The sequence below is a fragment of the Microtus oregoni genome, unplaced genomic scaffold, assembly GCF_018167655.1.
Source record: "Microtus oregoni isolate MIOR12 unplaced genomic scaffold, Mior012 000139F_ref0000186, whole genome shotgun sequence".
In the NCBI taxonomy this organism is placed as follows: Eukaryota; Metazoa; Chordata; class Mammalia; order Rodentia; family Cricetidae; genus Microtus; species Microtus oregoni.
Genome location: NW_024544789.1, coordinates 1362814 through 1376081, shown reverse-complemented (window position 1 = coordinate 1376081; position 13268 = coordinate 1362814). Strand labels below are relative to the sequence as shown.

The window sequence follows — 13268 nt, the reverse complement described above, 5'->3', positions numbered from 1 at the left end:
CAGTCTGACCAGTGGCCTCAGTGATCTCCCTGGGTGTTTCTTAGGTCAGTGCAGGGGCCTTCCTCATTCCAGTGGTCACTCACTCCCGTCCTTTAGATAGCCTCTGCCTGACCCAGCTTCAGCACCCGCTTCCTTTCGAACAAAGCCACATCATTTTGCAAGCACACAGCAGTGGTCAGTAGTCTCGCTCCTTATGAGGCTGCTTTCCGAGATGAGTCTATTGAAAACCAGAGAATGACCGTAAATAAATGCGGTCAGGATCCCTGGGCGGGTAGGTCTGTTATCTGAGGAGAGTTGATCAACTCCTGTGAACTGCACAGGATGGAAGCTTGCGCCCCCTTAGCTCTGCTCTTGGTGGTCTTGTGTACAGGATTTCATTTTTCTTTCACTGGAATGTGGCTTGGGGTTGTGAAAAGGGCTCAATACTCTGACAGGCTCAGTTTGCTCCCCAGTTCAGTCAATACTGACAATTTACGTCATCTCTTTGAGCACAAGCTTTCCTTAACAAAAAAATAATGATAGTGGCATAACTTACCCCCCCCAAAAAAAATTGCCATAGGGATGGATCAAGGTAAGATAGGGCAGAAATGGGCTTGGAAATGTACATCTAAGACAAATACCCCAGTTTTAAGTTCTGAGACTCTGTCCCCTACCTTCTTTATATACATGGACATAGTCCTGTTTCTCTGGAAACACTGAATTTACTAAACAAGGTGGTTTCTTCCTAATACATAGGCTGCCACCACTTTCTCCCCTCACTGCTACTCATAAATATATTTTCTTTAAATTTTCAGAATTTTAAAGATGGAGAATCAATAAAATTTTGTTCTTCTTTTTCCAAATATTCTACAACACTGCTTCTGTTTGTACAGGACTCTATAAACTTAATCATTAATCTTAAGCTTAAACTACGATATTATTTTTAAATATAATTTTGTTTTAAAAATTCTCCAAAGGGGGGGCTGGAGATATGGCTCAGTGGTTAAGAGCATTGCCTGCTCTTCCAGAGGTCCTGAGTTCAATTCCCAGCAACCACATGATGGCTCACAACCATCTGTACTGAGATCTGATGCAGGCATACATGGAGGCAGAATGTCATGTATACATAGCAAATAAATAAACTTATTTTTTAAAAAAAAAAAATTCTCCAAAGGTATCTAACAGTTGTCCAGACCCTAATTGGAATCATGCATTCCTTGACTGAGCAAGCCCCCTGCTGAAGTCTCTTTGGACACTTAGACAGCCCTGGGAAATGGAGGGTTCATGTCCACATATGCGTCCACTGCACCACAGCCACACAGGTTGAGTCTCGGTTACTGGAACACAATCTATACACGCTTCCTCTCATGCCAAGATGATAAGCCACATACCTGCAAAGTGTGGCTTCATGTGGAGACAATATTTTAGGTGCGAGAACCTTTGGCTGAAGGACTGGGGGTGTAGAAGAGTGATAGTGTTCCTCTAGCGCACAAGCCCTGGATTTGACCTCCAGCACTGCGAAAGTAACAAACTTTTTAGGCCTTTAGCTGACTAGCATGAAACAGTGTGGGAAACTTGAAGCCCTAGATTGTTTTTCCTGCCAGTGGTTTCCTGGAGTTGCTAAACTCATGGAGGAGTAAAAAGGGCTCATCTTTGGTGGAGGCAGGGATTAGCTACCAGACCCGATATTGCCTCAACCACAAAGGAAGCGCCTCGCCTTTCCTGACTTGTGAGATAACCTTCACGTCTTTTGTTCTCAGAAAAGGAACATAAAGACTTTTCTGAATTAGAAAGTAGGTGCTCCCTACCAGATGGGTGCTGCTGTGTAATGAAGCATTTGACAGGACTGTCAGGTCCCTGACTTTTAACAATCTGTTTAAGCTATTTCCATGGAAGGGGATGGGGAAGAAGAACAAGGCAAAAAGTCTGGCTTGCCATTCTCTTTCATTTCCAAGAAACTGCGAGATGCCTGGTTTCTGTAATTTGTTAATCTCTTTTCCACTTGGATGGGACATTCTCTGCCACGCTGTGGACACTCAGAGAAATTGCAGCTTTCCAAACATTGCCCAGAAGAGGAAGCCCTGGCAAGGCTAGGAAGAGGCTGCCCTAAATATACCTAGTCCTTTGCAGTGAAGGGCAGGGTCTATCCTTGCAGAGAAGCACAGAAGAAGAAGAAAAGGATTAGATTAGAAGTGTCCCTCTTCCCTGTTACTCTACCATGCTTTAGGTCATCTGCATGAAGCGAAACGTTAACTCGGGAAACAGCTAGCCCAGCTTGCGTAATGCTGGTATTTGCAATGCTTCTGTCCTTGAAGTTGACAGGGCAGAGTAAATTCTTCATACGATGCCTCCTTAGCTTTTCTTAGGTAAACAGAAAGACCCTGAAAGCTTGGGACACGAAGGTACAAACCTGGCTTTGCATGTCATTTTCTAAGAGGTCTGCGCCAACCAGCTTACAGCTTCTCAGAGCTTCAGTTCCCAGTCAATTCCACATCACACTGCAGCAAGTGCCCATGGGTATCTGCACGGTAGTCAGTCTTCTTGTATGCAAAGTGCAGTTAATAACCTGCCCTGCCCTGTGGGAAGCTTGAAGAACTAAATGTATTATATCACAGACGTCTCTCAGAACTGATTCATATGTGAAATGAATCACGTCCTGAAGTTCTCTGGACCTTCTGGAGACATCCAGTAAGTGAGACCAGTCATGTGTGTAGTGGGCCAAGGGTATTAATTTCATAATCTGATTCTAAGCAGCCCAAACTATGTCACTTCCACATGAATCATGAATCGCATGCTGGGGCGTACCTGTAACCCCAGCATTTATGCAGGAGGCTGAAACAGTAGGATTATAAAGTCAAAGTCAGATCACAACTACACAGTGCTCTTCAGAAGATGTCTCAAAAGCAAATCAAAGCAAACGAAGCACACTGAACACCAAAGAGGGGTGAAGTTAACTTAAACATGCAGGTCAGTGAGATGGCTCAGCAGGGTAAGGAGCCTGCTGCCAAGCCTGAGGACCTGAGTTTGATTCCTGGGACCCTTACACATGACCTCCTCCCACACAAATAAACGCTTAAGAATAAATTCAACATGGCAAGTGAAGAGACGCTGGGCATCGTGCCTCCTCTGTGGCCACTCTGACCCTCAGGCAAGCAAGGAGGCCTCTGGGTGGCTCGCAGGTTCTTCCGAAAACTGTCCGAATGGTTTGATTAATTCATCCAGCCAGGGGGAACAGAGATGGAGTCTGCACGATAGAGGGATAATCTTAGCAGTATTCTATTTTTGTATGACCCACATCAGGTCACCAGGCACAATACCCCAGACTTAGAAACAGCTTAGTAAATGCCCACTGAGCAGGATTTGTATGCCAAAAAGGTCATTTGGAACTAGTGACAAATGTCCCACAGGGCTCTGAAAGACCAACCATGCGGAACAGCAGATGGCGAGTCATCAAGTTAAAAGTCGCTGTCATCCAGCAAGTGGCCTGCCATGTGCGAAGGCTGACCTGATCAACTTTGCCTCTTTTATTTCAGGAACTCCACCTTCCAAAGAAACTCCTGCTGGGAATTACCCATTCATAGTCACCTCCGGTGATGGCCGGAAGGTTCCCGTGGTCCAGGCCTATGCTTTTGGCAAATACCTAGGCTATCTGAAGGTGGAGTTTGATAACAAAGGAAATGTCGTCAGTTCACATGGAAACCCCATTCTTCTGAACAGCAGCATCCCTGAAGGTGAGATCTGGGGAGAGTCTACCAAATGGCAAGTTATGTGGCTAGATCTTCAATCCCCTTCTTTGTTTCAGGAAATGCCTGTAATACTTGTGAAGAGTTTAGCTTCTCCATTGTGTTTTACTCTCTTTATTCATAAGGAAATTTCAAATTCCCAACGTCCATATCCTCACTTGCTTTTCCGAGTCTGCTCTGTGTACCACTGCTCTCTCTGCTTTTCAAAAGCTTTATCTGGGGAGGCAAAAGTCACTGTCAGCTCCTGTCTAGAGAGGAGTAGGAGAGCGAAAAAAAGCAGTTCAAATAGGACAGAGTAGCTCCCTAACAAGAGGCAGTGATAGTGTGGTGTGGGCCTCTGCTTCTTCTTCATTCATGAGACAAGGAAATACCTCTTGTTGTTGTTGTTTTGAGAAGAGCTTCTCCATATATAGCCCTGGCTGGGGTTATATTGTACAGCAGCATGTCTGGCTTTGAGACTCAGAATAAAAGCATCATTTTGCCATCCATTTTCACATACATGGTCTTTGTGAGCATGATTCTACCAGCCCTTTTATGTTCGCTATCATTAGCTCACAAGGATGGGCAAGGAGGTTCCACTGTACCCAGCAGAGTCTGTGGTCCGTTACAACACAAGCAGCTAGCAAGAAAGCAAGCTAGGAACCATACCCTCAGCAGATCCTCTGTACTTGCCCAACATTTCAACCCATGACACCACCATGGTGTCATCCTAGGTGGGCTGACAGTACTCACCCAGATGTTGAGTGGATGCTGAGATGCTCAAAGGCATCCTTGAGGTAAGAAATATCCAGGTATTAATGTCAGAAAATGAAATTCCCTAAGGAATTTCATAGTCCAAACCAAAATGTACAAATGTACAAATGCATACTCTCCGCAGGGAAGCCTGACAATGCTTGATTTCTCTAGAATTTACCCACTAGAAGATCTGCTTTAATGACAGGGCTTTCCTTTCGTTTGCACCTTTCTGATGGTCCTTCCTTTCTGTCCTTTTAGATCCAGTCATCAAAGCTGACATTAACCACTGGAGGGTAAAGTTAGATAATTATTCTACCCAGGAACTAGGGCGAACAATCGTCTACCTGGACGGCTCCACTCAGACATGCCGGTTCAAAGAATGCAACATGGGCAACCTGATCTGTGATGCTATGGTGAGCTGTCGGCAGGGGCAGAGCACCTGCATCTAAGGAGGGAAGAAAGGAAGATGGAGAGTCAAGGCAACAAAGTGATGGCAGCAGAATTAAGGATTCTGATACACTTAGTATCCAGACGGAAGTTTGAAGAATCACTGGTTTCATACTGATTACTTTGGCGAGGAGGCTCAGAGTGATTAGGAGACCATCTCATTATTGCTTTACAAGAACTAAAACCTTTAAAAGCATGTCTTTCCTAGACGTCTAAATTTGGAGTGTTTCTTTCTGTAAGATGATCTTACAGATCATGACAGGCACCCACACACCCCTCTGCTGCTGCCCGATGTTACATAGTAGATCAAGCACATCTGCTTGGACCTGACTTGGCAGGACAGTTTTCCCTGATTTGTCTTCTTGGCTCTAAAGAACATGGGCCTCGTATAACTTGCATGTCTTTCCCAAGCACAGAATGACATACATAATTATAATAAGTCTCAAGCTAGAGCAAGGTCATTCATGAAGAGCATTTTTTTTCTGGAGCCAATTGGCCAACATGGCTTTGTGGGGCTGTGCTGAGCAAAGGTCTCTATGTTGGACTGTTGTTCCCAAGGTCTCACCCATGGTGTGTCTGTGGCGGTGTCAGTATCCTGCTGGTGTCACTTTCTGTGATACAACCACACCCCACAAACACTGGCCGAGTGAGTGACAGCACGAACGCCCTCGAAGAGAGGTTCAGGCTGGTTACTGAGCACCATGAAATCAGTATGGAAAACAAACAGACAGAAACATCTAGAGAAACATCTTCAAAGAAACACCCCAGGGTGCTACCAGCACTTAACCTTTCTGTCAAAGAGGCTGGGGTAAATCTAACTTTACTTTTGTGCTTGTTTTAAAAATTAGAAAGCACACATTTTGAGGCAGGAGAGTTGGTTCAGAGCTTGACATTACTTGGACCTGGGTTCAATTCCAAGCACCCACACAGTTGCTCACAACCATCTGTAACCTCAGTCCCAGGGCATCTGCTGTCCTCTTCTGACCTCCAAAGGCACACATGTGGTACACATAACATGCATGCAGGTAAAACACTTATACACTTAAAATATAAAAAAAATAATTTTAAAAATAACTGGTTTAAGGCCATATATGGTGGTATATGCTTTTAATCCCAACATTTGGGAGGCAGAAGCAGGCAGATTTCTCCAAGTTTGAGGCTAGCCTGGTTTATATAGCAAGTCCTAGAATAGCAAGAACTACATAAATAGACCCTGCCTCAAAACAAATAGACAAAAGCATGCATTTACCTGCTTAACTGAATGTGTGTTTTGTAAAAGTAAAGTAAAAATGAACCTGATTTTCCCCAGCTTCAGGAGGCCATTCCTGTGCCTCCAAGATTGCCAATATGGGGGAACTGTATGGCCTAAGGTAGGTGATGGGCAGGCTGGAAGGTCCTGCTGCCCTGGAAGAGCAGCTCCACAGACCAGTCCATCCTGGAGCAGTCGACACCGGCTAGGCCCTCTAGCCTGGGGGATAGGTTTGAAGAGTAAGTAAAGAGCCCCCTGTCCTGAGAGTGTGACACAGGACTGGTCACAATATACTTTTGCTTCCGACTAATTGGAGACTAATAGAAGAGAGACTAATAATTGTTTTTGGTTAATAATGTATACAATTTGTTTTACTTACAGTTGGGAAACTTCTGGGGAAATGGGAGCGAGGGAGGAATACTTTGTTCTCTGTAGAGATAACCGGATTCCTGGAACTGATACCAAGAAAGAAGACCCAAAGTAACTGAATTTCCACTACTATTGCAGATTAACAACAACCTCAGACACCCGGATGAAATGTTCTGGAACCATGTGTCCATGTGCATTTTAAATGGAGGTGGCATCCGGTCCCCCATCGAAGAGAAGAACAATGGTATGCATCATGGTCCATGTTGTCCCTTCGTTCCGCCGGTCCTTAAAGTTCATGTTAGCTGCCATTCAAGCCCAGTGCTTCGACAACAGGACACTCATGCTTTCTCAAACATCTTCACATAAATGCTAAACCTAAGGCTGGTCTAAATCTAATAACTGTTGCTGTTTTATTAAAAGTATTGAACATTTTTTTACATTTGGAAACAGAAAGACCAACTCATTAACCTTCTATGCTGGAAAAGCCATCTCAAAGACACACTTCCCATATTCACAGATACCCAAGGTCCTATCATACATTAAATCCACTAGACAATGCTTAAGGCTCTGTTGCAGTCCTCACGGACGTACTGTCAAACCCCATCACTAGAAGGCCCCAGGCTCATTTCCGACAATAGGGCAGGTGGCTAGAACACACTGCCTGTGTAGAACTGAACAATGTTTAACCAGCTACTGAAGAAGATCCAGCCCAAGCCAGGAGATCCAAGGCTGAGAACAATGGACTTGGTCCTTTGCAAACTCAACCGCCTTGCCCAATGGTGAACAACAGAGCAGAACCTTCCAGTGCGCTCCCTCCCAAAGTTAAACACAGTGGCTGTGACACCCCCTCCCTTTATTTGCTCAACTCAAGGGAGGTGGTCTCTGGGGAAACAGGTTCTTAAGCTCTTTTTCTTTCCTGATGCATCTATAACTGCCTAAGGCACAATCACCTGGGAGAACCTGGCGGCTGTGCTGCCCTTTGGAGGGACATTTGACCTGGTCCAAATAAAAGGTTCCACCCTGAAGAAGGCTTTTGAACACAGCGTGCATCGATACGGCCAGTCCACTGGGGAGTTCCTGCAAGTGGGCGGTAAGTGGCACATCCTGCGGAACATGATGTCCAGTGACGTGGGCTTTCCTGGTTGGTTCAGCTCCCTACCTTTGTGACTGGGCTTACTAGGGTTTTCTCACAGCCAAACCCATCTTTCGATGACTATGGACTCCTGGAGCCATTGAGGTGAGGTGAAGGCCAAGGGTTCAAGCCCTTGGCAATGAGTAGTTTTTGCCAACCATGATCTGGACTTTGGAAAGGCATCCATGGGAGCTGACCTCCTGAACACTCGTCAGATCAGCTGGCATGAGGTCTTTCTGTTGGACTCTTACTCGTAGGGTGCAGGTAACATTCTTAAGCAAAAACAAAGCTCTCCATTATTGTTAGCTGTCCGGGACCATATTAGGGTTCAAAGGAACTAAGGTAGAGCAAAGACACAGTCTACTCTAATCCTGCTTGGGGGGTTGGGGCTGGGCAGGGAGAGGCATGTCATCAACCCCAGACCTGCTTTCTCTTTGACTGCAGGGAAGAATGGAAATGAATGTTCCTCATACTGCTAAAGGCTTCTTTCTTCATTGACGGTGGGTGTGGGGAGTGCTGGAGATTAAACACATGCAAGGCAAACATTTTCTAGTTTATTTTATTTTGTGCTGTTGGGAATTGAACCTGAGGCCTCATGCATGCTGGGAAAATGCACTGCTATCTATGTCCTAGCTCCTAAAGGATTCTGAAATGCTTTTCTGGGGCTGGAGAGATGGCTCAGTGGTTAAGAGCACTGGCTGCTCTTCCAGGGTCCTGAGATCAATTCTCAGCATTGGTGGCTCACAACCATCTGTAATGAGATCTGGTGCCCTCTTCTGGCGTGTGGGCATATATGGAGGCAGAATGTTGTATACATAATAAATAAATAAATAAATAAATAAATAAAATGCTTTTCTTAGTAACCAATTCCACAATTCAGAGTTAATTTTTAAAGTAGTAATCTTATTTTACTCTAAAATAATTTTCTGGCCTTATTTTCTCATTTTTATTCATCTTGCTTTGTTCATGTTGAGACAGGATCTTATGTAGCACAGAATGACTTTAAAGTATATAGCCAGGCCTGGAGGGATGGCTCAGCCGTTAAAGGCTGGGCTCACAACCAAAATTGTAAAGTATATAGCCAAAGTTGGTCTTTAAATCCTGATCCTCCGGTAATGGTGGGATTACAGTTATGTCCCACTGTGCCTGGCTTCATGCTGGCTGCCTTTTTTGTTTTGTTTATTTTTTATTTTTGACAGAGTTCTTTATTTTTGACATATGTTCTTTAAGATAGACTCAAACTACTTAGCTCAGCCTGACTTCCTGACTTCAAATGTGTGGTAGTGACACTCCTGTTTCGGGCCCTCCACAGGCTGGGAGTTCCAAGAATGTACGCCCACACCCAGCTTCATTTTCATTTTATTCCTGGAACTGCTTGATGAGTGCTGTTGTCTGGCAGGAGACCCTGGCCTGCTGTCTGTGGGGTAGCCCTGACACAGAGCATTTTCCCAGGGCAGAGCCAAGGACCTATGCCGTTCTGATGCTCTAGCAAAGTGCTAAGAATGAGTATTTGTGAAAAATCTCCAAATCAGAATTACGACATTCGGTCTTCAAAGCTGTTACAGATGCTCCGTTGCATTTCCCAATGATGCACACCTCACTTTCCAAACCCAGTGAGTCATGTCTGGACCAGTGAATTCAGGATTATAAAGAGGAAAAATACTGGGGTTTCTCCCAGCAAAATCACCCTTGCCTTTCTGAGGTCAGTTCTCCTTTGGTGGCTCTCCCATCTACTGGAGGCCTCAAGGATGAAAGTAACTAAGGGTAGCTACACCACTGCCGACATTGCCGATTAAATTTCACTCACATAGGAACTACAGTAGCACAAGCCTAATATCCTAAGTCTAGATCTTGGTCAAAATCCCTTTCATAGGCAAAAAGTCTCTTTGGATTCAGGAAGAAAAAATGGACTCATTTCTCTTCTAGGAATCCACGTGGTGTATGATCTTACTCGAAAACCCTGGGACAGAGTGGTACAATTAGATGTTCTTTGCACCATGTGTCGAGTGCCCAGTTATGAGCCTCTGAAAATGGATAAAGTGTATAAAGTGATCCTCCCGAGCTACCTGGTCAATGGTGGAGATGGATTCCAGATGATAAAAGATGAATTATTAAAACATGACTCTGGTAAGCATGAGCACCTCTTCCTCTCCTCTGTTTAGCACAACAGAACTGGGCAGAGGGGGCAAGAAAAGGGACCTTCTAGCTTTGTTGTTGCTCCCTCCTGCTTTGGAGGTTGCTAACAACAGTACAACACTGAGGAGTGTTCTGTTCTCCCTTCCCCAGTACACACGTTCACATCTATCTGACCCAAGGGAAGGCTCATAGAGACATAGAGACATACATGGCATGTAGTCATGGCTGGCCTGGAGCTTGCTATGCAGACCAGGCTGACCTGGTACTCACAGATCCTCCTGCCCAACGGATGCGATTAAAGTCACGTGCCATCACAACGGCCCAGTATTTTTTGTCTTTATAGTAAACTACAGTGTGTTAACACTGCCAGGTATTAAATAGCTTCAATGAATACATCCACATGGAGAATTGAAATTATAGTAAGATTTTGGGGAGTTGTCATGGGTTTGTCTAAGCAAGTCCTACTTCTCTATCCTCTTCTGGGAAAGAAACCTCCAGTGTCCCATCATCAAGTATGTGGAGATGGTGTTGGGCAGACAACAGGAGAAAGCCACTTTTATTTCTCAGATAACTCTTGGCCCAGGTCCCCATTGCCTCTGGCTCTAGAGCGGATTGTAGAGGTGATGCCAACAACCTCTTAGAAACCTTGGAGCTGAGACAACTGCACTCCTCCAATTACCCGGTGCTGAAGTTCTCGTCTGTAAAACCAAAGAGCAGTCAGATTCTTTGCACTTAGAATTACCAGAAGACCAAAGTCTTCTGAGGTGCTTTATCCTGAAATGAAAAGGTGTCTTCTCTTTTCAATTTCAAGGGCTTCAGAGACTTTATTTTTCTTCTTGCTGCTAACAGGTCATTTTTCTAGAGTTAAAATAACGTATGTGAGGCTGGTTGACCATGATGAGAATGCCTATGTCAGGGCTGGGTGCTCAGAGATGCCAGTCATTCTAAGCCATGTGTTCTGTTTTCATCTGTCTCTTAATCAATGCAATTTATTTTTAAAATCTACTTTATTTGCTATCAAATCTTTTCTTAGATCTGGGTCTTTCTGAATATAATTACTCTGTGTGCATCTTTCTTTGATAAAGCTTTATTGGTATATCTGGGAAATTATACTTACCAAAATGTGGATGCCTGGAAAGTGTTCTGCCATTTTTATGTTTCTAAAATAAAATGATCATTTGAAAACATCAAAAAAAAAAAATAACGGATGTGCTTTTTTTCCCCAGGTGACCAAGATATCAGCGTGGTTTCTGAATATATCTCAAAAATGAAAGTAGTTTACCCGGCAGTTGAAGGGCGGATCAAGTTCTCTGCAGGAAGCCTTTACCAGGGAAGCTTTCCTTTAGTACTTCTTTCATTTTGCGCAGCGATCCTTGTTTTGTACCAGTAACGGAAAGCTCCTTGTCCTTGACATCAAACTACATTTTTCTTCCAGTGATATTTAAATCTGGCTCTTACCATCCTCAAGGCTCCTAACTGATCCTCAGCACTTTGCTAGGAAGAGACTATAACTATAGCATCATTTGTCAAGGCCAGTAACTCAGTGAGCAGATAGAAAGTCAAAGTGAAGCAACTGGGTCCTTTTTGGGAGTGGGGGAAGAAAACAACTAGATGTAATTTACATATCCACATAACGCATTTGTTATCTTTGAACCACAAAAATAATTCTCCACTTTCTATTTATTTATAATCCATCAAACAACTGATGTTTACATAGAACTTTGTCATTGCTAGCTGTGGTGGCCCATGCCTGTAGTCACAGCACTTGGGAGGGAGAAGAGGATGGCTGCCAAGTTCCAGGCCAGCCTGACCTACACGGAGTTTCAGGCCAGTCAGTTAGGCCGCAAGGCTCTCACAAACAGAAAACATTATAATTTACATGGAGATTTTTGTAGATAAACAAATGTTGTTTCCTTTGATATGTAAGCAAAAAGGGTTGGCGCATTCAAGGCTATGCATCCCCCAAATGATGCATCTAAAACCTGTACCTAGGTCTTTTGACCTCAAAGTCAATACTCTCTCCTACATCAAGACTCCTCTCTTCCTGGCAATGGCCCCAGATGACAAATCTCTGGTTTATTTCTGCCCGCCAAACTATCCTTCCTTTCAGGTTCCTATTGTCTACAAATTTTGAAAGACTGGACACTGGACAGGATTCTGTCTCACAACATCAATGTGCCTTTGACAAGTCACTGTATAAAGCAAGGAACAGGTTAGTTCAGGGACTGTAAAAGGCAGGCAGTCAAGGGGTAGGAGAGAAAGGGAGGGGAGGACATGAGCAGGACTGGTGCATTACAGAAGAGAGGATGGACATTTGGATGTGTTTCATAAACACTGACAACGGAGCAGAAGCCCTGCCTCTCTCTCCTTCCTTCTTCCTCACTTGGAAGTGTCATGAGAGAACTTTCTAAAACAAACTGTAATTTTAAACCTGTACCCATCTTGCCCAAGATGCCAATATAGCTCTCATTCCAGTCATACCAAGTACACTGTGGAAAACTCCAGCATTCTGGAAGGCAACGTGATCTTAAGAAGTGATACAAACATTTGAAGTCACTGAGACCCAAACCCCAAGCAACCACTATAAGGCACACTCAAGTCCAGATACAAGAGTACCAACAGTGAGCCCTAAGGGATGCCGAAGAGATACCCAGACTGATGAAATAATCTATGCCCACAGAACACCTGACTAAGATGGTCCTGTGACCAAGTGAGTATGGCCAGCAATGCATCAGTAATCAAGAAACGGGAGCCTTCGCTTAACCACGAAACAACAGCTAGATGTTTGGACAGGAAACGTTTCCTAGTGTTTACAAATAAGTACTTTTGACACAAAACATTTTAAAATTTCAGTCCTTTTATGAAGTCTGTTGCAGTAAAACATTGCCTTCACCTCTGTGAATGTACAGACTAGTTATAAACAGAAATGTCAAAAAGTACGTAAAAAATAAAGGTGCATTTGAGGTATATGTTTATATTTGGCCAGTAAATGAGGAAACATCTTATTACAGCATAATTTTTTAAGTAATATTTTGTAATTTTTCTGAATATGTGCGTGTATATATATATATATATATACATATAGATGTTTTGTGCCACAGTGTTGAGAAACAACTTGAACTACTTATTATAAACTCCAAACAATAAAACTGCAGATATACTCCTCTGTCTTTTGTCTACTTTTCTCAAACCCCCAACACAATATAGCAAAGACAATTTTTCACCAGGATTGCTTCTTTTGGTAAAAAACACTTTGTCATCTGGAAGTCCTCCTCTGTCACTTCAAACTCGAGAAGAAAAATGTATAAAATTTTTAAGCAGGAGAGGAAAGCCTCTCAACTTTTCTTCATCTAGCCTTGCTTCACTCCTCAGTGAAAATCTACCAACCTCTGCAAAAAATGCTAGAGATGAGGTCATACAAATCTGAGATTCCAGGCATGACTGCAGGTCACAACAAGCAAGGTAGTAAGGTGACCTC

General features: G+C 43.7%; 1 protein-coding gene across 1 annotated transcript in view; it reads left to right on the top strand.

The window, feature by feature from the left end:
* Nt5e (5'-nucleotidase ecto) overlaps window positions 1-12947 on the top strand; it is a 48239-nt gene extending 35292 nt beyond the window's left edge. The window contains exons 4-9 of the mRNA XM_041646671.1: window positions 3513-3710; window positions 4716-4870; window positions 6661-6766; window positions 7463-7612; window positions 9581-9781; window positions 11017-12947. Coding sequence (XP_041502605.1) covers window positions 3513-3710; window positions 4716-4870; window positions 6661-6766; window positions 7463-7612; window positions 9581-9781; window positions 11017-11180 — 974 coding nt within the window. The 3' untranslated portion in view covers window positions 11181-12947. The remainder of the gene's footprint in view (window positions 1-3512; window positions 3711-4715; window positions 4871-6660; window positions 6767-7462; window positions 7613-9580; window positions 9782-11016) is intronic.
* Window positions 12948-13268: the final 321 nt, after the last annotated feature.